Source organism: Adiantum capillus-veneris, chromosome 6 (genome assembly GCF_014529385.1).
Source record: "Adiantum capillus-veneris isolate H3 chromosome 6, ASM1452938v2, whole genome shotgun sequence".
Lineage (NCBI taxonomy): Eukaryota > Viridiplantae > Streptophyta > Polypodiopsida > Polypodiales > Pteridaceae > Adiantum > Adiantum capillus-veneris.
The window spans coordinates 43893303-43919659 of record NC_140936.1 but is presented as its reverse complement, the minus strand read 5'-3'; the positions used below and the strand labels follow the sequence as shown (position 1 = coordinate 43919659).

At 45.3% G+C, this 26357-nt stretch overlaps 2 protein-coding genes and 1 pseudogene across 5 annotated transcripts in view; 2 read left to right on the top strand and 1 right to left on the bottom strand.

Annotated features, from left to right (window-relative positions):
* The window catches only part of LOC147455425 (CCA tRNA nucleotidyltransferase, mitochondrial-like), an 80722-nt gene extending 61197 nt beyond the window's left edge, over positions 1-19525 (top strand). Inside the window, exons 13-14 of one of the 4 annotated variants that reach the window (XM_086514204.1) lie at positions 19125-19289; positions 19389-19525. In XM_086514204.1, coding sequence (XP_086370330.1) covers positions 19125-19289; positions 19389-19453 — 230 coding nt within the window. In that variant the 3' untranslated portion in view covers positions 19454-19525. Of the gene's footprint in view, positions 1-18405; positions 19089-19124; positions 19290-19388 lie in introns of those variants that run through there. The other 3 variants (XR_015188351.1, XR_015188352.1, XM_086514205.1) reach the window with 3 other exon arrangements.
* Positions 1232-4724, bottom strand: LOC147455426 (uncharacterized; annotated as a pseudogene).
* Positions 19526-19573: 48 nt separating the features above from the next.
* On the top strand, positions 19574-20107 carry LOC147455424 (uncharacterized). Its single transcript, XM_086514206.1, has 2 exons — positions 19574-19713; positions 19799-20107. The coding sequence occupies exons 1-2, from the start codon at positions 19642-19644 to the stop codon at positions 20063-20065; spliced, it is 339 nt and encodes a 112-aa protein (XP_086370332.1). The 5' UTR covers positions 19574-19641; the 3' UTR covers positions 20066-20107.
* Positions 20108-26357: the final 6250 nt, after the last annotated feature.

Here is a 26357-nt window from a genome sequence, read left to right as displayed (position 1 = left end):
TGCTGGGGTGGCACCTTTCTATGTGTGTCGTTGATCCACAAGATGGTTTCTGGCTTGATATTTACTGGCTGGAGATTGTCATTGAGCTTGGTGATTGCGTCTTCAAGAGTGTTCCTCTGTGTACCATGGTGAGGGAAGTCCTCCAATCCGAACCTTGAGGCCAACAGATTCTTGTAGCCGATTTTCTTGTAATGCTGCTTGAACTTCGTTGACGATCTCTTTACGTGTTACTTCGTGGACTTCTTTCGGGTCTGCTTTGACAGTTTCGGCAAAAGCATTTTCGACCTCATGTGCTTTCACAAGCAGAGCTTGGCTCTCTACTTCCTTCGTTTCCTCAAGCTTGCACAAACGTTGCTTGAGCTGTGCATTCTCTTCGATGAGCTCTTGAATTTGGGCTTCAAGGTTTGTGATTCTCGCATCTTGGCGAGCAAAAGGATCCTTCTTCGGTGCCGCTGCCACCGCAAGAAAGGACTTATGGGTGCGTGAGATCAGCGTGGTGAACATCTTACCACGAAGGGGAGAACACACCCTTGCTTTTTTTAGGGTTATGAAGGGGAGAACACACCCTTAATTTTTCTAGGGTTATGAAGGGGTCGAGCAAGGCGAGTTTCCTGTGCAGAGGTTGTCGTGCAGGCTACGGCATGCTGCCAACACACGGAGCAGGCAGGGGCTGTCGCGCAGGCTACGGTATGGAGATGGGGCTGGTGCGAGCAGGCTATGACAGAGAGGGGTGCAGGCTACGGACACACCCAACAGGCAGGGGTTGTTGCGCAGGCTATGGCATAGAGAGATGAGGCGAGATTGAGGCTAAATGCCTTCCCACAGGGCAACCTCTCGCCCAGGGAAAGGCGGCGAGCAAGGTTACTACAGAGACAGAGCTAGGTTGAGAGAGAGAGAGAGAGAGAGAGAGAGAGAGAGAGAGAGAGAGAGAGAGAGAGAGAGAAAGAGAGAGAGAGAGAGAGAGAGAGAGAAATGAAATGAAATGAAATGTTATATTAATGTCTTCAAAAGGCCAAAGTGACCTATGAGACCAGAAAGTTACAATGCGGTGTATCTAATACAAAGTCAGATTAACAAAATAAATTAATCTAGGATAACAAAATATAAATACTGCGGAAACCTAAACTAAGCTGACAGGTGTGAAAGGTGAAAGGCGTGAAATGTGTGAACTAAGCAGTACAATGTGTATACAATATGGGAGGGAAGTGGAGATCCATCTTCATAGAGATCCATCTTCATCTGCACTCTGGACGACGAAAAAGTATGGCTCGAATCCTTTGCTGAAGCCTCCTTCGAAACTGTGTAGCTCCTCTTCTCCAACGGAGTCGTCTAGATCTCCCTAGCTCCAATGCTCGGTCTATGAGAATGCCAGTAGTGCGGGCAGACCTCTCCACTGTTGGTTGCTCCTCTGTTTGTTCTTTTGGGTGTACAATATCTAGTGTAAAGAAATCTGTGATCTGTCTCTGGGGTTGTCTCTCTTTAGCTCTCCTCAGTAAAGTTTCTCTATGCCTGTGTAACTCAAGTAGATATAGCCCAAGACATCTCTGGTCCTCATAACTCATGACCCTAGATAGAGGCCCAAAACCTTCTCTGAATAGACAATGAAAACGGCCTCGTATCTCATAGTACACTGTGCAATGACATATGTAATGTACCTTTGTCTCTGGCTCTAGATGGCGTAAGCGGCATATCCTGCTATCTCTTGGTGTCCCTTTGAATCTGCTAGTCTCAATCTCGAGCTGATGTGAGGACGTGCGTATCTGGCCAATGGCACAACGCAAACCATGAGAAAGATGCGTGTCCATATAGCTAGGTCGAATTGCAAACCCATCCCCCGTGAGGTGGAGAAGATGTTCTCTGTAGAAAGCCATCTTTGTGCCCAACTCTTGTATCGGCTCTATCCATGTCCTCCTCGTGTACAGCTGGATCAGATCTTGACGAATGAGTCTATTAATCTCTACCCGTGTCAGAGACCTCAAGGGTGCCTGTAGAGAGTATTGAAAAGGAGGCAACCTGTCCATGGTGAAACCATGTGTCTGAAACCATGATGCCATCTGTGCATACCAGCATGATGTATCCCCATTAAGAGCTAATTGTCTGGAGGACTCTAGAGCCACCTTGGCATATCTGTCTCTGGTAGTATCCCACAGACTGTGTACAAAGGAGACTGATCTAGTAAGCGCCTCAATCTTCATAGGGGGGGCAGCTAATTCCGCTCGAATGATATCATGCGGTGCGGAAGCCTTGGCTCTAATTAGCCGAGAGATCATAGATACCAGGGGCTTCTCCATACGCCTCCAACCATCCTGGCGTACAGAAGGTCCCCAAACCTGCACCCCATATAACATAGTAGAGGCAACCAAAGTATCAAAGAGCCATAACTTTGTCCTAGGTTCTTGGAATTGAACCTGCGAACACATCCTCTCCATTCCTCCCAGAGCCGCACCAGCTCTAGTTAGTCTAGTCTCTGCTGCTCTTCTCAAAGAAAATCTCGGCCCAGTAAAGACTACCCCCAGGTAAGTGTATGCATCTGTATACTCCACAATCTCCTGACCATATTTGAAAGTAGGTATTGATCTCCTGACCCATTGCGGCGTGGTGTTAAACACCATAACCTTGGTTTTACCTAGGTTTACACACAATCCACTATCCTCTGCAAAACTGCGTAGTGCATCCAAATGTCGTTGCATACCTTCTGGTGAGTCAGATATCAGCGCAATATCATCAGCATATAGCAACAATGGGATCCACGTCCCTGCCAGTTGGGCACCCCTGCCACCCTCTCTGTCAATGTAATCAGATACCTCATCAACATACATACCAAATAGAGTAGGAGACAATGGGTAGCCCTGTTTCACTCCAATAGTAGAGTGAACTAAATCAGATGCCCCTTCCGGAGTGCGTACCTGTCCCATCACTGATCTGTACAGAGCCATAATCCCCCAAATCACCCGCACCCCCATTTCTTGTAGTCTGCGCATCAATCGAGCTCTTGGTACCATGTCAAATGCTTTGCGAAAATCCACAACGCTACAATAGATCTGTCTCCCATGTGCTGTGCCCTCCTCAATGATGGCCCTGAGTGTCAGAATATGATCAAGAGTGGAGAAACCCCTCCTGAAGCCGGCCTGACCCTTTGCTCGTACCCCCTCGCCCTCTGCCCAATTACTCAAGTGTTGCTCCAGAATAGATGCATACAACCGTGCCAATGTGTGTCCAACCATAATAGTGCGGTAGTTCCCAGGCTCTGTAGGGTCACCCGTCTTGAAGATGGGCACAATATTAGACAACATCCAAGTCTCAGGTAATCCCTCACACATGGCACGATTGAACAACACTGCGAGAACCTCCATCAGCATATCCCTGGCATGTATAAAGTGCTCCCCGTCATGATCATATGCCTTCCCTGTCCTCATCCTGTCGATGGCCCTTTGTACCATCTCAGGTGTAAAGAAAGTGCTCGTAGCTGGGCAAGGCTTGGTAGGGTCTGGAAGGGGTTCCTGTCCAGGAACCCTATATAATGATGTCGCATATTGGCCCCACACATCAGGTGAAGTAATCACTGGGGGAGGGGAGTGCTCATGGAAGAGTCGCGATGCCTCTCCTGAGTCCCTACTCAAGAACATCTGATATAAGTCTCGCTCCATCTGAGCGAGGTAACCTTGCTTCTTCCGTCGCACAAGGCATCGGAAAGCAATCCGAGACTGTCTGTAAGTGATGACTCCTAAAAGAAGATCCCTCTGAAGCTGGGCTCTCATCTCTCTGCATTCCTCATCATACCAACTATTCTGGGGCATGCTCCCAGAATGTCATCTCTTGCCCGGCTGAGAGTGTGGGTATGCCAGTGATGCAGCCCCATGCAATGTCTCAGTCAGTAGAGTGGTGCACTCCTCCATTGAGAGGCCTGTACCATTTGTGCCAGCTGTGCCTTCCAATAGACGGTCGCAGATCTCCTCTGTATAAACAAAATTAGTCTCTGGTGTAAATGTATAGCAGGTGTGTGACCTGCCTCCTGATGTCTGGGTTATACTATACTGAATTTTAACAGACAGTGTCAAGAGAGCATGATCTACTGCTATGCCCACTGGCTTGGCTCCCACTGTGAAATCCTGAATGCAGGGGACAAAGCTCGGTTGTGTCATAACATAATCCAGTGTACTGGCCCCATGTCTGTGTGGAAAGCATGTGAAACCGGCTGCTCTAGGAAATCGTTGTAAGCCATTAAGTATGGCTAATCCATGTGTAGTCGTCATTTCCATGAGGTATCTCCTATACTCCGTCTGCTCTCTGTCATCTGAGCATCTGTCAAGTCCCAACTCACCCACATCCAGCTCTCTAAGCATCTCATCTGAAGTGTCGTAGAAGATTGTCTGCGAGTTGCCCGTTCGGGCATTGAAGTCCCCTAGGAGAATGATTTCACCATCCCTAGAAAACTCCCATATGTCATCATCTAGTATAGAGAAAGGCGACTGCCCTCTGGATGCAGCATACACTGATGTACCGGGAGGAAAGTAACATATGGCAATATATAGGAATCGACCTGTGTGAGCTCTCAGTCTCACCCACATATATCTAGCATGATCATCTCTTCGTACAATATGCAGTAATGGTTGTAGTTCCTCTCTGAATAGCACTGCTACTCCTCCTGAACCTCTACTCCCATGTTCAGATCTCGCATTTGTTCTGTGAGCTGTCTCCCATCTATATCCCAACACATGTGGCATCACCTGTCCAGGGGCTTGATGAGTCTCTGAGAAGAATACAATATCCTTGTCTTTGAAACTGTCCTCAAATGCACCCACGTCCAACCTCATAGACCCATTACAATTCCAGGTAGCCATCTTCAATGTGGTCCCATGGGTCTCGCACCGTCATGCAGTGCGCCGCTCTAAAATCACCACCCGTCCATCTCTGTAGAAGGCTATCTTTCCCTTCTCCCTTGCCGCTGTAATCTCTGGCATTACCTCTCTCATATGTGCGAGATGTGAGAGAGTCAGATCATCACCGAGGAAAATACCTGTCTTTTTGAGAGTAGGCCTCTTCCTCAAGAATTCCTTCTTATCTTCCAACGAGGGGAAGCGTAGTATGAGAGCTCTCCCCTTTGAAGACTCTCCCGTGCCATCACTTTTCTTACCTACCCTCCATGCCTTTGTGTGCAAAGGCTTCTCCATCCCCATCATTGATGTAAGGCTTGTGACCTCTTTCTCCACATTGTTTATGTCCTTGAGAGTGGTCACTCTCACATGCAGTGCTCGCATCTGCCTTCTTTGTTCCTCTTCGAGGGTCATGTTGATAAGCGTCGGTGTACAAGGAGTTTCTTGACCTTTCCCTTTCTTGGCGACCTCAATCCATTTTTCGGCCTCGTCTGCCTTTTTCTGTGTCCTTGTTATCATCTCCGCCCATGAAGATGTCTTTGCCACACTCAGTTTCTCTTCCTCTGTGATCATCCTTACGTTTTCCTTGATTTCATCTATTACCGAGAGCTGAAATTCGCCCTCCTCTAACCCACTGCTTACTCTATCAGCAAGCTCCTGTTTAAGGGCTGAGACTTCATTTTTAAGTGTCCGTATCTCGCCGTTTGGGTTCTCCTGTTTGAGGGCTGAGACTTCTTCTTTGAGTGTCTGTATTTCTACGTTAAGGCTCTCTTTCTCCTTCTTCCATTGTGCGCCTTTATTGAAGACCATCTGAAGGAGGTTGGCCTTCTCCTTCCACCATCCTTCCATCTCTGTTTTCCACTCTTTCATTTCCCTCTCCATCTGCGCCATCCGCTTGTTCGTGAGCATGAAGGTTGCCTTTGCTCGCGACTTGCAAGCAGGTGAGACATTGACGGCTTCCGTGTCCTGTGCAGGGTCCTTTGCGTCTCCTGTACTTGCTGCATGGTGAAGAGCCAATCCTTCCTCGACCTCCTCTCAAGTATCTTCACCTGGAAACCTCACACTTGGTGTTGCTTGACTAATTTCATGATCAATGGTCGATCCTTCTGGAAATGGCAACCCAAGAGAATTTCCTAGCCTACATAAGACCTCTGGATCATCCATATACCTCAATCCTGTAGCAGGTCCCTCTCTTTCCATCTCCTCTACAATGGCCCTCAGACTTGGACTGCTTTGTACTTGTTCCCACTGTGCTTCTACCAGCTCTGTCTGGCTTGAAGTTCTCAGATTCTGCATGATAGCGTCGCCTGGAACGAAACCGGAAACTGCTCCCGGTAGCGATGTCTCTATGATCATTGAATTTGTTTCAAATCAAAAACAAAATCAAAGTGTCAGAATTGTGGCTCATCCACCTCATGTTGCAAGTGATTGGCTCAGAGGTCTCCTTTGCAGGATTTTGAAAATTCAAAAATTCAAAAATTCAATTCAAAAATTCGGAAAATTCGAAAAATGCCTAGATTTTGAAATCTGCCAGGTGTATGTACCTGTGGGCTGAAGGGGGTGGGGGTGGGGGTGGGGGTGCTGTATGTACCTGCGGCGGGCGTGCGTGTCACAGCAGCGCCTCACGCTGACTGAGTAGATCGCGTTGCAGGTGTTGAAGCACCTCACGCTGGCATAGCAGGTCGCGCTGCAGGGCTGAAGCACCTCACGCTGAAGCAGGTCGCTCCGCAGGTCCTCACGCTGGCAGAGCAAGTCGTGTGAGAGAGAGAGAGAGAGAGAGAGAGAGAGAGAGAGAGAGAGAGAGAGAGAGAGAGAGAGAGAGAGAGAGAGAGAGAGAGAGAGAAATGAAATGAAATGTTATATTAACGTCTTCAAAAGGCCAAAGTGACCTATGAGACCAGAAAGTTACAATGCGGTCGATCTGATACAAAGTCAGAGTAACAAGATGACAAAATGACAAACTGAAATACTATGGAATCATGAATTGCTAGGTGTGAACTAAGCAGCTAAACAGCTAGCCGGGATAGCTAGATCATAGGAGATCCAACATCGGTCGCTGGCGGATCTTATCAATCTCCTCCATGGTAAGTAGTCTGACCGGGCGTCGTGCATGTCGATCCAAAGTGATCCGAATCCTCTGATGCAGCCTCCGTCGATGCTGTGTAGTCCTTCGCAGTCGTGGGCGTCTCGATCTCCCCAGCTTAGGCGCTCGGTCGATCAGTGTGCCTCTGGTGTGAGGCGACGAGCTCTGCTGTGGTGGTAACTCCTCCGGGTGTCCAGTGGCAGCTCTAAAGAAGTCTGTGATCTGTCTCTGAGACTGGCTGGCCTCTCCTCTCAGCAGGCTCTCTCTGTGTCTGCGCAGCTGGAGCAAAAACAAACCCAGGCATCTCTGATCCTCGTACCGTATGACTCTAGAGAATGGTCCAAAGCCCTCTTTAAACAAGCAATGGAAGCGGCCTCGTATCTCGTAGTAGACGGGGCAGTGGCATGTGTAGTGCAACTTTGTCTCAGGCTCGATGTCACACAGGGGGCATGTCCTGGCCTCTGCTGGTACTTCGTTGTATCTCCCAGTCTCAATCTGCAGCTGGTGTGAGGATGTGCGTATCTGGCCAATAGCACATTGTATCCAATGAGACAAGTGGGTGTCCATGTATCTGGGCCTCGTCACAAAACCATCCTCCGTATGCTGGAGGAGATGCTCTCTGTAGAAAGCCATCTTCGTGCCCAGCTCCTGTGCCGACTGTATCCATGTCCTCTTGGTGTCTAGCCGAGTCAAGTCCTGGCGAATGAGCCAGGTGAGATCTCGGACTGTGTAAGAGTCAGAGAGGGCACATCCAGCGAGTAGTGGAAGGGAGGCAATCTGTCTATGCTGAACCCATGCGCCTAAAACCATGATGCCATCTCCCCATACATGCCATCTCTCCATACATGCATGCTGTGTCTCCCTGCATGGCTAACTGTCGAGAGGACTCAAGTGCAAGGCGTGCATATCTGTCTCTAGGAAGTTCCCACATGCGGTGTATGAAGGAGACAGATCTGGTGACCGCCTCAACCACTAGTGGGGGGGCAGCTAGCTCTGCTCGTACAATAGCACGTGGTACTGAAGCCTTGGCATGAGCCGCGAGATCATAGAGACCAGAGGCTTCTCCATGTTCCCCCATCCATCACTGCGGCCTGTCCTTCCGTGATGATCCAATGGAGGTCCCCAAATCTCAACTCCATAAAGCAATGCAGAAGCCACCAAAGTGTCAAAGAGCCAGAGCTTCATCTGAGGCTCCTGAAACTGAACCTGTGAACACATCCTTTCCAATCTACCCAATGTTGCATGGGCTCTGGTCAATCTAGTCTCTGCTGCCCTCCTCAATGAAAATGCCGGCCCACTAAAAACCACTCCAAGGTAAGTGTAAGCATCTGTATACTCCACCTTCTCCTGGCCGTATGTGAATGTTGGCGCTGACCTCCTGATCCCACTGTGGGGTGGTATCAAATACCATGACCTTGGTTTTACCAAGGTTGACGGACAAACCACTTTCCAGGGCAAACCTATGCAGAGCATCCAAGTGACGTTGCATCCCCTCCGGAGAGTCGGAGATCAACACAATATCATCAGCATATAACAATAGTGGAATCCATGTCCCTGCCAGCTGTGCACCTCTATCACCATCTCTCTCAATGTAGTCAGAAACCTCATCCACATACATACCAAATAGAGTAGGAGAGAGCTGGCAGCCCTGCTTCACCCCAATAGTGGAGTAAACCGGTGTGGATAGACCCTCTGGGGTGCGTACGTGCCCTACTACTGACCTGTATAATGCCATGACCCCCCAAATGAGCTCTGTGGGTACTCCCATCTGCTGTAATCTGCGCATCAATCTAGCTCTGGGCACTGTGTCAAATGCTTTGCGGAAATCCACAAAGCTACAATAGATCCGTCTCCCACGCGATCTGCCCTCCTCAATGATGGCTCTGAGTGTCAAGATATGGTCAAGGGTAGAAAAACCCCTCCTGAAACCTGCCTGGCCGGCTGCGCGTATCCCCTCCCTCTCTGCCCATCTACTCAGCTGCTGCTCAAGAATAGATGCATACAACCGTGCCAATGTGTGTCCAATCATGATAGTGCGATAATTCCCAGGCTCCATAGGGTCTCCCGACTTGAAGATAGGTACAATAGTAGATAGGCTCCAAGTATCAGGCAAGCCCTCACACATGGCACGGTTAAACATAACTGCTAGAAGCTCTGCTAGTAAATCTCTGGCATGCGTGAAATGTTCGGCCACTAAGCCATCATGATCATATGCTCTCCCAGTCCTCATCCTGTCAATGGCCTTCCTCACCATCTCAGCGGTGAAAAAAGCACATGTGTGTGGGCATGGATAGGGGGGGTCGGGAAGGGGGGGCTGCTCAGGAACTGTGTACAGAGATGATGCATACTGGCCCGAGGCCTCTGTAGAAGTGATGGCAGGGGGGGGGGGGGGGGGGGGGGGGGGGGGGGAGTGCTCATGAAGGAGCCGCCATGCCTCACGTGAGTCCTGACTCAAGAATAGCTGGTATAGATCCTCCTCTATGCGAGCCAAAAATGTCCTCTTCTTCCGCCGCACTAGGCGTCGGAAGTCAATCTGTGACTGTCTGTGAGTGATGTCCCCCAAAAGCACCTCCCTCTGAAGTCTAGCTCTAGTGTCCCGGCATTCCTCATCATACCAACTGTTGTGGGGCATGCTCCCCGAACGGCGTCTCTGCTCAGGCTTGGTATGTGGGTATGCCTCTGTTGCTGCATCATGTAGTGTCTGTGTCAGTATAGTAGTAAGCTCCTCCAGAGGTCGCCTTGGCTCCTCTGTGCACATGCGTCTGTAGATCCCATCTATGTATATAGAGTCCGTCTCCCGCGTGAGGTGTAGCGAGTAGGGACTGCTGCTTGTAGCCTGTGTGCTACACTGAACTGAAAAGAGATGGTCAACGACACAAGAGCATGGTCCACTGCCACACCAACAGGTCTGGGTCCAACCCTGAGATCCTGGATACTAGAGATGAGGCTCGGCTGTGCCATGACATAATCCACTGTGCTGGCTCCATGTCTGTGTGGAAAGCATGTAAAACCCCCCGCAACAGGAAATCTCTGTAGGCCATTCAAGATGGCCAATCCATGTGTAGTCCCCATGTCTATCAAGTGTCCTCCATACTCAGTGTGTTCTCCATCCTGTGATAGTCTGGATAGGCCCGTCTCTGCAACATCCAACTCTCTCAGCATCTCCTCTGAAGTATCATAAAATACTGTCTGATGATGGGCAGTCCTAGCATTGAAATCCCCTAGAATGATGATGTCACCATCTCTAGAGAACTCCCATATGTCATCATCCAAAATAGAGAAGGGGGACTGTCCTCTGGGTGGTGCATAAACTGACGTACTCGGGGGAAAGTAGCAATTAGCAATGTAGAGATATCTGCCTGTCTCTGCTCTCAATCTCACCCACATGTACCTAGCTTGCTCATCCCTGGGGGCTATATGTATCAATGGCTGCAACTCCTCCTTGAATAACACTACCACTCCTCCTGAGCCCCGCCCTCTGTGCTTTGATCGTGTCTCCTTTCTACAGGCTGTCTCCCATCTATATCCACTAATGTGAGGCATAGATTGCCCCAGGGCCTGATGTGTCTCAGAGTAGAAGACGATGTCTCTTCCCGTAAAACTATCCTCAAAAGCACCCTCATCAAGGCGCATAGATCCATTACAATTCCAGGTGGCAACTTTGAGTGTGGTCCCAATGGAGAGAGAGAGAAATGAAATGAAATGAAATGTTATATTAACGTCTTCAAAAGGCGAGGATGACCTATGAGACCAAACTGATACAAAAGTGGTGAATCTGTTACAATGTCTGGGTACCTTAGTACTAAAGTACTAAGTGTGAAAGTGTGAAAATAAATGTGAAAACTAAATACAAAGTATTAAATAAACTTCTTAGGAGCATTCTGGGTGTCTGGCTAGAATGCTTCTAATCCTTTGTTGTAGTCTCCTCCGGTGAAGTGTGCTTCTGCATCTCGGTCGTGGTCATCTTGATTTCCTAAGCTCAATCGCCCTGTCAATGAGGGTGCCTTTGGTATGAATGTGGGTACTCCTTTGTGCTCGCTGCTGACCTCTTGCTTCTCCTTCCATTCCTGCTTCTCTCGATCCGAAGAAATCTGTGATCTGCCTCTGAGGCTGTAGTGCTCTTTGTCTTCTCATTAGATTATCCCTGTGCCGATGTAGTTCCAGTAGGTACAGGCCTAGGCATCTTTGATCCTGGTATTGCATGACTCTATCTAGAGCTCCAAAGCCTTCTTTAAATAGGCAATGGAAACGCCCACGTATCTCATAGTATACGGTGCAATGGCATATGTAGTGTAATTCTGTCTCCGGCTCCATTCTGCATAACTGCAAATTCTGCTCTCAGGTGGGATTCCCCTAAATCTGCCAAATTCAATTTCCAGCTGGTGTGAGGATGTACGAATCTGACCAATAGCACATCTCAAACCATGAGACAGGTGGGTATCCATGTAGCTCGGGCGAATCACAAAACCATCTTCAGATAGCTGTAGGAAGTTTTCTTTATAGTCGGCCATCTTCGTGCTCAATTCTTGTGTAGGGTCTACCCATGTCCTCTTAGTGTCCAGCTGTATAAGATCCTGGCGGATGATTTTATTAATCTCCGTTCGTGTGATTGCCAGTGATGGAGCCTCAAGAGAGTATTGGAAGGGGGGTAATCTTTCCATACTGAACCCGTGTCTCTGAAACCACGAGGACAGTTGCGCATACCAGCATGATGTATCTCCTTTCATTGCTAATTGTCGAGAGGATTCGAGGGCCAATCTAGTATATCGGCAATTATTTGTATTCCACAAACCATGTATAAAGGACATTGATCTGGTAAGAGCTTCAATTTCTATCGGAGGGGCAGCTAGTTCTGCTCGGGTAATCGCGTGTGGTACGGAGGCCTTGGCTCTAATCATTCGGGAAATCATAGATACCAAAGGTCTCTCCATTGACTTCCAATGATCCACAGATGGTCCCCAAATCTGGACCCCATAAAGCATAGCCGAAGCCACCACAGTATCAAAGAGCCAAAGTTTCGTTCGTGGTTCCTGAAACTGCACTTGTGAACACATCCTCTCCAACCCTCCCAAGGCCGCAAAGGCTCTGGACAATCTAGCATCTGCTGCTTTCTTAAGAGTAAACTTCGGTCCTGTAAATACCACACCAAGGTATGTGTATGCATCTGTGTACTCTACTGTATCCTGGCCATATGCAAATGTAGGTGCTGATCTCCTAACCCACTGCGGTGTGGTATTAAACACCATAACTTTGGTTTTACCCAAATTTACCGACAGTCCGCTATCCTCCGCAAATTTATGTAATGCATCTAACTACCTCTGCATTTCATCTGGTGATTCTGCTATCAATACAATATCATCTGCATACAACAACAAAGGGATCCATGACCCTGCAAGTTGAGCACCTCTGTCACCCTCTCTATCAATGTAATCTGATACCTCATCTATATTCATACCAAATAAAGTAGGGGACAGTGTGCATGCCTGCTTTACTCCAACGGTGGAATGAACAATGTCGGAATCCCCTTCTGGAGTACGTACATAACCAGTTACTGACCCGTATAAGGTCAGGATCCCCCAGATAATCTCTTTGGGGACCCCTAACTCTTGCATTCTGCGCATCAATCTGGCCCTTGGTACTGTATCAAAAGCTTTCCGAAAATCCACAAAGCAACAATACATCCTTTTCCCGCTTGCTCTTCCTTCCTCAATAATGGCTCTGAGCGTAAGAATATGATCTAAAGTGGAATAACCCCTCCTGAATCCAGCTTGTCCTGTTGCCCTTATGCTTTCATTCTCTGCCCATCTACTCAATTTCTGTTCCAGAATGGATGCGTACTGTCGGGTCAGTGTGTGACCCACCATAATGGTACGGTAGTTCCCGGGTATCATAGGATCCCCTGACTTGAAAATAGGTACGATAGTAGATAATTTCCAAGATTCATGTAATCCTTCACACATGACCCGATTAAACAGACGAGCAAGGACTTCTGAAAGTAGATCCCTTGCATGGATCAGATGTTCTGCTACTAAACCCTTATGATCATATGCTCTTCTTGTCTTCATCTTGTCAATGGCTTTTTTCACCATTTCCGTAGTAAAGAAAGTACTAGTAGCCGGGCATGGCTCTAGCGGATCTGGTAATGGAGGCTGTCCAGATACCATATATAATGATGTTACATATTGACCCCAAATCTCAGGAGAAGTAATTGTCGGAGGCGATGAGTGCTCGTGAAATAAACGCTAGGCCTCATGTGAGTCCTGACTCAAGAAGAGCTGATATAAATCCTTCTCCAGTTTGGCTAAAAATGCCCTTTTCTTGCAACGTACTATACGCCGAAGAGCAATCTGAGACTGCTTATATGTGATGATCCCTAGTGTAAGCTCTTTCTGGACCTGGGTTCTCGTCTCTCTGCATTCCTCGTCGTACCAACTGTTTTGAGGCATGTTCCCAGATCCTCTCTTATGATCAGGCTGAGTATGTGGGTATGCCTCTTGTGCTGCTCCATGTAGTATCTCTGTTAGCTGAGAAGTAATCTCCTCTACAGTATATACTGGCTCGGCTGCCCACATCCTATTATAGATCTTTTCCACATAGACTGAATCAATCTCTGGCGTGAAAGTATATCTTGTGTGTGTCTTCTTCCTTTGTACTTGAGAGGCATTGTATTGGAAGGAGATTGATAAGGTCAAGAGAGCATGATCCACTGTAATTCCAACCGGTCTGGGTCCCACCTTAAAGTCCTCGATACTAGAAATAAAGCTTGGTGAAGTCATGACATAATCCACTGTACTGGCCCCATGCTTGTGCGGGAAGCATGTGAATCCCCCAGATAAAGGGAAATTCTCTGACCATTAAGTATGGCCAAACCATGTGTAGTTGCCATCTCCATGAGATGTCTCCCATATTCAGTGTGTTCTTTATCCTGTGAGTTTCTAGTAAGCCCCTCCTGTGATAAATCCACTTCTCTGAGCATTTCCTCAGAAGTATCATAGAATACTGCTTGAGAGTTGGCCGTTCTGGCATTAAAGTCTCCTAAGAGAAGGATGTCTCCATCTCTAGAGAACTCCCATATGTCATTATTCAATATGGAGAAAGGGGACTGTCCTTTAGGTGAGGAGTAGACTGATGTACTTGGAGGGAAGTAGCATATAGCGATATATAGAAATCTACTTGTCTCGGCTCTCATTCTCACCCACATATACCTTGCTTGTTTATCTTTCCTGATAATCTATAGTAGTGGTTTCAGCTCCTCTTTAAATAAGACTGCTACTCCTCCTGAACCCCGGTTACCTTGTAGAGATCTCTTGTCTGGTCGACCCGCTGTTTCCCATAAATACCCCTTCACATGTGGCATAAGCTGTCCCGGTATCTGGTGTGTCTCTGAGTAGAAAACTATGTCTCTGTCCCTAAAGCTGTCTTCAAAAGCACCTACATCTAGCCTATATGATCCATTACAATTCCACGCCGCTATTCGGTGCGTCGCCCCATAGGTCTCGCACCGTCATGATGAGCGCTTTTCCAGAACCACTACTTTCCCTCCTCTATAAAAGGCGATTTTCCCCTTTTCTCTTGCTGCCCTGATCTCTGGCATCAACTCTTGCACACAGAGAGAGAGAAAGAAAGAAAGAAAGAAAGAAAGAAAGATTTTTAACGTCTATGTCAGGCCGAAATCGGCCTATGAGACAAATCAAATGTACATGGTGTGTATGTCATCCGTCTATCGGAAAGACAAATGAAACAAAACTGATACAAAACTGAACTGAATGTAGGTAGTGGAGTATCTGAGGAGGGATGGAGCTCTATCTCTAGGGGTATATGCATGTCTATATGCTCAAGGGAGTACAATCATGAGAATGCATCAAGCTATCTAGCTCCATCCTGTACTAATGGGGGGATGTAAGATGTGGTACATGGGCGGGTCTGGTGCCAAGGCTACCCGGATGAAAGCTGTCGGGTCGGCCCTCATCTGAGCCACTCGCTCCTCAGTGGCACGGCGCTCTCGGGCTCGGATCTCCTCGATCTGTCGGTGGTGGGAGCTCGCGCCCCTGTAGCCTGTGACTCGTGGTCGTCGTCTAGCTCGGCTCAACTCCGCCTGTGGGAGTGTCACTCCCCTCTGAGTGTCTGGTGAGGGAGGGGCGGCAATCCTCTGAAAGAAGTCTGTGAGCTGCGGCTGTCTTCCCTCTGTCTGTGTAGCTGTGTGTGGCTGTAGTAGTGTGTCCCGATGGCTCTGTATCTCTAGTAAGAAACGTCCGAGCTGTCTCTGATCTCGAGAGTCCATGATCTCTCGGAGAGTGGGCTGTCCTCTGAATAAGGCCTCATACCTGCCTCTGATCTCAGTGTATGCTCTGCATCTACATACAAAGTGCTCCTCACTCTCCACCTCCTCTGTGCAGGCTCTGCAGACTCGCTCCTCCCTGGGAACACCAGTATGTCTCCCGATCTCAATCTCTAACCTGTGTGAAGCCACTCTCAGCTGACCAATCGCCACCCGTGAGCTATGTGGCATATATGTGTCCATGTAGCGTGGTCTCTGTATGAACCCCCCAGACAATATGGTAGTGTGTCCCGATGGCTCTGTATCTCTAGTAAGAAACGTCCGAGCTGTCTCTGATCTCGAGAGTCCATGATCTCTCGGAGAGTGGGCTGTCCTCTGAATAAGGCCTCATACCTGCCTCTGATCTCAGTGTATGCTCTGCATCTACATACAAAGTGCTCCTCACTCTCCACCTCCTCTGTGCAGGCTCTGCAGACTCGCTCCTCCCTGGGAACACCAGTATGTCTCCCGATCTCAATCTCTAACCTGTGTGAAGCCACTCTCAGCTGACCAATTGCCACCCGTGAGCTATGTGGCATATATGTGTCCATGTAGCGTGGTCTCTGTATGAACCCCCCAGACAATATGGTGAGAAACTGGTCTCTGTAATCTGACATCCTCGTCCCCAAGCCAGGTGACTCCCAGACTCTCCTAGTGTATAGCTGCCACAGATCCTGTCTCAATACCAAGTTCCTCTCACTGCGAGAGAGGTGAACATATGGTGAGTGGGGGTCGTACTGGAATGGTGGTAGGCTCTCCATGTCAAGACCGTGTCCCTCAAACCATGCTCTGACCTGTGAGTACCATGCTCTCTCATGCCCACTCTCTGATAGCTGTATAGCTGCCTCAAATGCTCTACGAGTAAGTCTGTCAGGAGGTAGCTCTCTCATCCTCTGGATGAAGCAGACTGTCTGGAATAGTGCATCTACAACCATAGGTGGTGTGGCGCTAATAATGTCATGTGGCACTGTCTTCTTGCTGCGGAGCAAGCGTGAGATCATACATACCTGTGGCCTCTCAAGCTGTGTCCACTGGTCAGCTGTCAATCCTGGTGCCCATACTGCCGCCGAGTACATCAAGGCCGGGGTGACTAAGGTGTCGAAAAGCCACCCCTTCGTGCAGGGCTCCTGAAAGTGTGCCTGGTGGCATCTCCGCTCTAGCATGGCCAGAGTTGCATATCCTCGGGTGAGCCTGTCAGCAGCAGCCTGCCTCATAGTGAAGGGTCCTGGTAGGCTGGTGAATGTGATGCCAAGGTAGACATAGGAGGTGACTACATCAACCTGTCCTCCTGCTGCTGTGAAGGTGGCAGCGCTCCTCACTGCACTGGATGTGTGAAAGATCATAACCTTGGTTTTGCCAAGGTTCACAGTCAACCCCCTGTGTGTGCTGAATTCGTCCAAGGCCTCAAGATGGCGTTGCAAGCCCTTGGGTTACTCTGAAATCAACACAATATCATCAGCATATAACATGATGTGGACCGGAGTACCTGCCAAGTCGCTCCCCTCTCCTCCTGCTCGCAGTATGAAGTCGGAGATCTCGTCGATGTAGAGCCCAAAGAGTGTCGGGGAGAGTGGGCATCCTTGCTTAACACCAATGGTGCTAGCAATGGTCTCTGAAAAACCGCCTGGGCAACGAACTCTCGTAGAGAGCATATATGGCCCAAATCATCTCTGTTGGTACCCCAATGCTGTGAAGGCGCTGGAAGAGTCTCTCGCGTGGGACTGTGTCAAAGGCCTTGCGGAAATCCACATAGCAGCAGTAAAGTCTTCTTCCGCGCCTTTGCCCCATCAATGAGGTAGCGCAGAACGAAGATGTGATCAGTGGTGGAGAGAGAGAGAGAGAGAGCGAGAGAGAGAGAGAGAAATGAAATGAAATGAAATGTTATATTAACGTCTTCAAAAGGCCAAAATGACCTATGAGACCAATCAGTTACAAAATAGTGAATCTAATACCATGTCTGGGTACAAAAGAACTAGAAGTGGAACAAAATACTACTACTACTACTACAATCTACTACTACTAGAAGTGGAGAGAGAGAGAGAGAGAGAGAGAGAGAGAGAGAGAAGCACCGATTGGGTCCCAACCAAACTTCTTGCCCCCCCACAACGGGGTGGTATTTACTAGATTGCGTAAATGGAATGTACATAGATGCAATACCTCAATGCAGGACTCTTCGTGACCCTATGGATGATGTAGTGGCAGTGACTCTTATAGGTGAAGCAACTCCGAGGCTGATATGAGGCCCCTTGAGATCTGACTCGATGTGGCTGTTGATGGCCACCACGGGGCAGATCTGGGGCTGATTTCTGCACCCGATGTAAGAAGATTCAAGTGCTGAATGCTGGCTGCAGAGCCGCTTGATCTGAGATGTAAAAATGCAGTAGATCTTGTGTTCAATGCAATGCTGGATTCTTTGTGGATGAGGGCAGAATGGACGGCAGCACAAGCTGAAAATGTAAGGCTCAAGGTTGGGCTGTGATCTCACGGGTAGTATGCATGATGTGATTAGTGAATCTCTCGTGAAGAGCGCACGTTTACAAAATGTCGGTTTTCGTCGTCGTTTTGTGGTTTCTCCTCTCAAAGGATGTGATTTGGTTTTTGGCATTAAGTGGTTTAAAGGTATAATCCACGCAATGATTGGAAAGAAAACACTCTCTCTCTCACAATTGAAGGAGCTCCTCCAGTGGTCCTTCGCTTGACAAGAACATTCCGTCTTTGCCATTAGTCTCTCACTCTCACGATTCGAAAGAGGTTCCAAAACGCTAGGGGGTAGATGTGGGCAGCAGGATCTACAGAAAATGGCGCCCAAAATCTTCTTTCAAGACTCAAGTGGAGAGGCTAAGGGCTGTTTATGAGCAGGTAAGTGCCCTAGACTTCCGTACCAACTGCCATCTAGTAAGTGGTACCCATTTCGTAAGTGCAATGTGCACATGTAGAGTTTCTGCCGATGTTTCTTGTGTAACTTACTAATCAATTATGCATTTGACATGGGAACTGGACCGACACATTCCTAGTGTTGCCGAATGCCAACCAAAGTGGAACAACACCTGTCAAACATGTGTAGAAACCATTTTTGCAAAAGGGTTCCAAAACTCAAAAACCTAATCTAATGGACTTGTCTGGGTATGTAGGTTCTGCGAACAAGCTCACAAAATTGCCGGTACGAAATCCCTTAGGCTCAATGACTCTAGTATATACAGGATTGGCTCTGGAAGTCGATGTAGCATGTCCAGATGGCACATTGAGGCATGTGCATTTGACATCCTCTCTTGTTGTGGATGCCTTCGAGAGAGAATCCTGAATATAGTAATCGTGGAGCCTAGGGGATTACATGCCAGCAATTTTGTGAGCCTCATGGTGCAGCTGCCATGTCAGCATACTACATCATCGGTTTTCACAGCAATGCCATGCTAGCAGTCAGCAATCTTTCTCCCTTGTGCTCTCGTGTCTCTTCCACATGGTGGAGCCTCTGCCACGTCACCAATCTGTGACAAAATGTACCGATTGTTTTGTTGCAAATTGTTGTCTATGCTAGAGAGCTCTCGGATTACGAAGAACCAAGACTGCATATCCAATTTGGCCCCCTCTGATCAATTTGACACACACATGCAATGACATTCAATTGTAAAGAATGGTTGCCAAGGGATTTTTGTCAAGGGGGGGTCCCCCGCATGAAATCCGACCCTCAATATTGTCTATTATCTTCTTCTTTCTCTGCTCTCCCAAATTTCACACGTCTCTTTATTAAATTATGTTTGTGTTTATGAAAATTGCAATGTCATAAACATTGTTAAATTAGCCTAACATTCCATGAAAAGGTTACAACTAGTCCATCTTGAGCATTGAACAGGAAAGCTTTTGGAAGAAGCAAGAGGGCTTTGGCGTTCTGCTCTCTTGCTGGGGACAGTTCTGGAGGAGGATTTTGAGGCTGAATTGCCCTATGAAAAGAGGATAGAAGAGCTAAGGAGGAGGTTAAACCTCTGTATTTTTGTGGAGGAAGCAATCGTAAAATTAGGTGACTTTCTACTTCGTGATTGAAAGACGATGTTGCTACAAATCTTCAGGTTATGTTGGGCAAAAAGTGAAATTTAAGCTTGATCCATGTGGTTTGTAGGATTAGAAGATATAACAGGTCCATACCCGTTTGTAGAAAGGAAAAGCGTATCGGAGAATGGTTAGACTGACAAGTGCTATGAGTTTTCCAGGCGACCATTTGAGGATGCATATCCAGCAAGAATCGAGTGTCAGGCTAAACAAAAAAAATACTTCATGACATATTCTAGTGCATTTTATATTGAGCATGAGCTTGGCAAGAGAGGTGAGCCCTTATCACTTTGGTTATTGGTTCGGGAGGCACGTGTTTGTGTATGGCTGGCTACTCGGTTGACGACTCTCCGACTGAAGAAAATGTCAAGGAATTTCCTGACTTACAGACTCCGGTAAGTAGCAATTGTTTGCTTTGTGGGCATAAATACAGTATCTCACTTTCTTGACTTTATTCTTTTTACTATGTGGGTTTGACAGTCATCGTTGCTGGATAACCTGAGGGGTTCTAGGTCCCCTACTGTACAGCATTCTATGAAACAATCAAAACACTTATTTGGTGTTAATGGTCAAGTGCTTGCAGTCAAGAACATTTTAATATGTACTTTGTGCTGCTTTCCCTTGCCTGGGGATATTGAAGCAAGGGTTGTATATTATTTGAGTATTGAGTTCCATGGATGCAAGTGGACTGCTTTGAGGTCCATTCTTCGAGTAGAATGTTCCGAAATCCTCACGTTTGTAGAATAAATAATATTTGGGAAATGAGAAAATACAACTTTTCACTTACAAGTGATGGAATGAGTTGCAATATGAGCTGTCAATAGAACCACTTGTGGCCGGGATTGAGGGATATGGAAATTCAAGTTGTAAGGAAGAATGGGGTGCGCTCTCTGGGTGATTATTTCAATCATTTGTGTAACCCTTGCATGTGTTTTACACACATAATGAACGTTTTACATAAGAAATTGAAGAGACTGCAGAATTTTCAAAGATGCAAATGCTCTGCAGAATGACACCAGCACGAGGCCTTTCCACTTTGCAAGTTGTCAAAAACAAATCTCACGGACTCCTCAATTCGACACTGCCAAAGGACAAGAATGAAATGTGTGTTTCAAAGTCCTTAACTGGAGTAGAAGAATCATTGACCACATCAGATGCTTTTTGAGAAAGCCAATTATCAAAGGGAGGCTCCCCACCAATGCTTGCTAAACAATATTATTGCAATTGAAGGGGGCTTTCACCATTGCTTCGAGCTTCATGTTGTCAAGTTGTAGAGAGCAATCATTTTTGTCCCACCTTATGACCTGCTTCTTATTGTAATTGCCATTGTAGCACGCATGTAGCCAATGCCATGTCGACTTGACATGAGCCCTACCTTTCTTCATAGTAGAACTATGGCCATTGTTCAAGCTCACCCTCATTGTCCACAACCAACAACATGCCAAGTCCAAAGATGTACGTAGCATAGAACTTACCACACATATACATACATAATGTGTGTATAGAGCATACCACACGTATATTTACCTATACATAGAGAGAGAGAGAGAGAGAGAGAGAGAGAGAGAGAGAGAGAGAGAGAGAGAGAGAGAGAGAGAGAGAGAGACTTATAAATTGGCTCTCAAGAAAAACTATGCGACTTAAACCTGGTCATGAGATTGTCAAGTAAATCAAACTACCTACATTTTCTTGTAATTGGTAGCATTGCCAAGCCCCTCAACCATATCATATTGCACCTTCAAATTTTGATTTAAGGGCATAGCAACAGACCTACAGTCAACCATACAATACTTTTACAACATATTCAATGTTATATGTCCTCTTCCACGTGTGTAATAGCATAACTCTTTCAAATCCTTCATGTCAAATTTGAGCTTTAAGTGGTTTTTATGTCCTCAAATTTAGCCTCATGATAACTTCTAAGAATCAAATGATCCACATAAATGTATATGATCACAATGCATGCCTCATTCCTCCGTGCATGCAAAGAGTGATCCACATGAGCCATATGAAAGCCAATGCTAATCAAATATCCTACAATTCTTTCATGCCAGAATCTTGGTGCTTGCTGTAGCTCAAAAATTCATCTCCTCAGCTCACTTGCATACCCAAGATGTCCCACATCATCATATTCGTATGGTTGCTGCATATGCACATGTTCTTACACGTCTCCATGCATGAATGCATTTTGTAATCCATTTTCTACAAAACCCGACCTTTTGTTGCGCTTGAGTAGTAGTACAAATAGTAGCCATCTTAGCCTTGAGATCACATGTCTCGTCATAATCAAATTCATAAGTCTATGCATAGCCCTTTGCTATGAATCTAACTTTGTACCTACTCATTCAACCAATTGCATTGTGTTTCACCTTGCAAACCCATTGACATTCATTATTGTCTTTCATTTCGGTAATGGTACCAAATCCCATGTCTTATTAGCACCAAAAGCAACCATCTTCTCATCCATAGCTTGATCCCACTTTGGATCTCCAACAACCTCCTCGAAACAAGTAAGCTCTATATCCCACACAATCTTTGTCATGCATGAACAATGGGGAGTGTTCTAAGTCAATCTATGCATAAGATCCCTTACTCTCCTCTCAGATGTATATTGTCCAAGAATACTGCCACATGTCCTAGTTCTTGCGTGCATTCTTCTTGCACATAGAGTCTTCATAGATGGCATACAAACTCCTCATCATGAATTTCCTCTGAGCCACTTGAATCACCATCATCATGACCTACAATCATATTTGAAATCCTTGGGGTATGTTGAGCCTTCTTCCTTAACGCATTTAACAAATTTGCAAGACATACTTCCTCATGCAACTTGCCACTCAAAGCATTCTCAACATGATTTGAACTAAGTGATCCTTATAATCTACTCAATACCTTTGATTGTGAAACTTGATTTTTTGCAACAAGGTTCTTTTTTAAATCAACCCCAAGGTAATATTTTATATCAACATACCAGCTCTTCAACTCATCAAAACCACATCTTTGCTCACCCTCGCTTGATGTGTGACAGGGTTCTAAGATTTAATCACTATTTGCTCAAAAAAAAAAACAGTGAACTCACACTTTCCAGCTTTTAGTCTAATGTTGTTTGCTGCTCATCTAGAAGATGGAAAAGAGCAATATATCCGAGACACTTTAAGGTGTGCAATATCAGGTTTTTTGTCAATATAAACTTCTTCTCAATTATACAAAACAAGCGTCTTGTTTGGCACATGCAATTAAGCAATACATCCAAACACTTTAAGATGTGCCAAATCAGGAGTTCTCTTAGTAAACTTCTCAATTGTACACAAAACAATAGTAGTGGGAGTCTTGTTCACAATGTAGACTCTTATAGAGATTGTCTCAGCTGAAAAACAACGAGGTATATTCTTCTCCTTCCTCATTTCCTTTGTAACTTCTATAATGGGCAGGCTCTTTCTCTATGAAACACCATTTGTTGTGGCATTTACCAACTTGAAAATTGCATCTATATTCTTCTCTTTCATCCTTTCCCTTGTAACTTCTATAATGGGCATGTTATTTCTCTATAAAACACCATTTTTTGTAGCGTTTATCTGCTTGAAAACTGCATCTATATTCCATGCCTTTTCAAAAAATTCATAAACCCATTGGAGCAGTTGTTTCCCCCTCCATCTTACCTCACATACTATACATGCTTTCCAGTCCGTTTTAAGTCATAACTTTGAAATTATGAAAGTGAGTAAATACTTCACTTTTCTCTTTTATAAATACACCCATAACTTTCTTGTATGGCCATCAATGAAGGCGACATAAAATCTGTATCCACCCATATACACAATATACTTTCCAGTCTATTTTAAGCCATAACTTTAAAATTATTAAAGGTTGTAAACACTTCATTTCTCTTTTATAAATACACCCATAAATTTCTTGTATGGTCATTAATGAAGGTGACATAAAATATGTATCCACCCATAGACACAATCTTCTGAGGATCCCATACATTAGAATGCACTAACTCCAGCACATTTTTGCTTACATACTTCTCATGAGGAAATGGTACCTTTGTCCGCATTCCAAACTAATATGCTTCACAAAGCTTAGGCTTTTATCAACTTTAAACATAGGCAAACATGCAACAAGCTCTTGGCTCTGGATTTTTTTAGCCTTTGTACATTTGAATGCCCAATATGCTTATGCCAAATATCAATATCTAGAGTAAATTTTTACCCTTATGCGAAAATATTTGCATCAAGAGTGAGCATTCATATCGATATTTTTATCTTGCACAATGAGCCTTCCATTCTTTTTTCGGTGTTCTTCCTAAATAGAGACCATCTGAATTGAACCTAGCCTACAAATTTGCCTCTACCATATGCCCAACAATAACTAAGTTCTTTAAAATTTTGTAGAGGTGTAGTACATCAACCAAATAATTCATGTCACCTTGTATCATTCCCTATCTCAACTTAAAGTTTGGAGGTCACTAAACCATTCACCAAGGTTGGTCACGTGTTTGGATGTTCCCGAGTCCACATATTGTACATGATCACCGCATTTTGATAAATATACAGACATAGTGGCCATCATGTGCTACATAACAAACAATCTCTCTAGCTAATATATACCCCTGCTAGTACTTGCACACTTGTTTTGGCCCATTCTTCATGAGAAATCACACTCGAAGTGGTCTTGACTGCGCTGGTCCTAGCCCATGCAAGCAGGCTTCCACCTTGTCATCACCATCAATAATGCTCCTAATAGGCCTAAGGAATTCACATATATCATTTATCAACACATGGTCATTCACTTAAATTTCCGTTTAAGGCACAGAGGTGATCTATGTCTTCAACTACACCTTCATTGCCTTGTTGTTGGTCGTGAGACCAAATTTTTTCATGCCTCCTTGGGAGACCTGGCATCTTCTATATGCCCAAGCATGTTATCTTGCACACAAATTGATAGCCATTACATGACTTTGGTGCCCTCTAGTTCCAATCTTTAAATGTGTTAACCTATTGGGGAGCAAAAGTTTTCTCAGGAAAAGTCTTCTTGTTCACCCTCAATGTTCTCCCAATAACATTTACCTTTCGCAAAATTGGTCATTAACTTCCAAGCATGGAAGTTGCTCTTGTCCACCTTGTCACTAGCAATTGCATTGATTTCCATCAATATTAGACATAGTTGCAAAAAATAAAAAATTTGCACAAAATTTTTTGTTGCAACTTGTGACCACAATATGTATATATACACTCAATACATGGTTTCACATTACTATAAAGTATCTATGAAAACTTCACCACCAACATGGCTTCTTGTAATATCAAATAGGGAGATGCCAAAGCCCAAACTTGCACGTTCGTGCACATGAATATACTCTTAACTCCAAAAATGGCCAAAACGTGTCGAAAATGGAATTTGGTTGCATAAGTACAATTCAAAGGACTGCATGGAATCTTGAACAACATGATCTCCAACAATTTTTTTTGAAATCGGATATCATTAATGATGCCTCCCAATAATCTTGAGGATGACTGTAGTACCAAATCTTGAGGGAGGAAAATGGAAAGGATGTTACCCTCACATGCTTCTTTTGTTGCTCTGGCTTGCCACTCACAACTCCTTAGCCACAACCAAACTCGAATACCAGGCTGAAAACTGAAGCTTCTTCTTTCCTCTCAAAATGATAAGACAGTCTACAGAATGCAAGAAGGGAATTCCAACATAAAGAGATAGCTATCGACAATTAGTCAATGTGAAACCACTAGTGATCGATCTAGCCGGATAAGGGGCCATCACTCTCAATAAGTTGACTATGTTGGTGAAGTCTAGTTGTAGTACCACTTGTGATAATCCTTGTGTTTGGTACCTCATGCAAACATATAAATGTAGGAGAGAGACCATCTAGATGCACCATGTGTTGAGCTTCATATCTCAACAAAATTATTAAAGATTTTTTTGGGTTGCTTTTGATTTCATGTAATTCATCTACAAGATTGCCATTGAACATGATGAAGGAACCTCAACAACATGTGCAAGAGCATGTAGCATACAAGAAGTTGATTCAACAAAATATCACTTTTCATGCATCCTCTTAAACCATCCACCATGGCTAGTCATGTGTTTGAAAGCACCTATATCCGCCCTTGGGGTCCACCTTAAAATATGAACTATAGCATGTGAGTTCATAATGTCAAGAAAGTTACTGATTTACATCAGCAAAAGGGGTTTTAAAAATCACATTTGGAAAAAATCTATATATTTTAAAAGAAGAGTGGTCATTTAATTCATGAAAATATGCAATGTGAAGAGGGGTGATTTAAATGCTGCTTGAACACACATGATATAGAAGGTTTTCTAATTGTGGAGGCTCGGGGCATATTCATATACCATACATTTCTCCATGAGTTGGCACATACTTTGACATTGATCCCAACATACGGTCGTGAGCTCAACATCTCTTCACATAGAAAACTCATTGTTTTCTCAACCAGCTTGTTCAAAAAACGTGAGTCCCTCTACAAATTTTTCTCCTAACTAATGATCATACTACCATTTATGTTCTGATAGACAATTTGAAATACATTCTCGTGTGGCTTAAGATCATGAAATCACACTTGCAGGTTATCCATATCTACCCTACACATGTTGGATTCTGACATAATTACTTATTAGCATATTCTTGTCCATAGAGTTTGTCTCATCATTTGAGCATATCTTCTTGGCCTAGATATGGGTAGGAACCAGCTTTTTAAAGATGTTTTATGCCTCCTAGGGGGCTATACATCCTATATATGTAGAACCATGGTGTTTTAATATGAATGGCAAGAATATGTACCTCGCACCAATATAGAACGTTTTGATTATTTTATAGGTACATCATCCACCTCACATCAATATAGAAAGTTATGAGTATTTTACGGGTACATCAACCACCTCATCCTTACTATTAGACCCTTGCCCACATGGGGGACTAGAGTCCTCATTATATACACTTTGTAGAGACATCTTGCTTGATCAACACTAAAATGGAAAAATATGTTATATTTGGGACCCC

What these genes read in the sequence shown, in the direction of transcription:
- LOC147455424 (XM_086514206.1), top strand. Translation starts at nt 19,642, where the DNA reads ATGGCTGGCTACTCGGTTGACGACTCTCCGACTGAAGAAAATGTCAAG. An exon ending in TTCCTGACTTACAGACTCCG is followed by an intron (nt 19,714 to 19,798) that starts GTAAGTAGCAAT and finishes TGGGTTTGACAG; the next exon opens with TCATCGTTGCTGGATAACCT.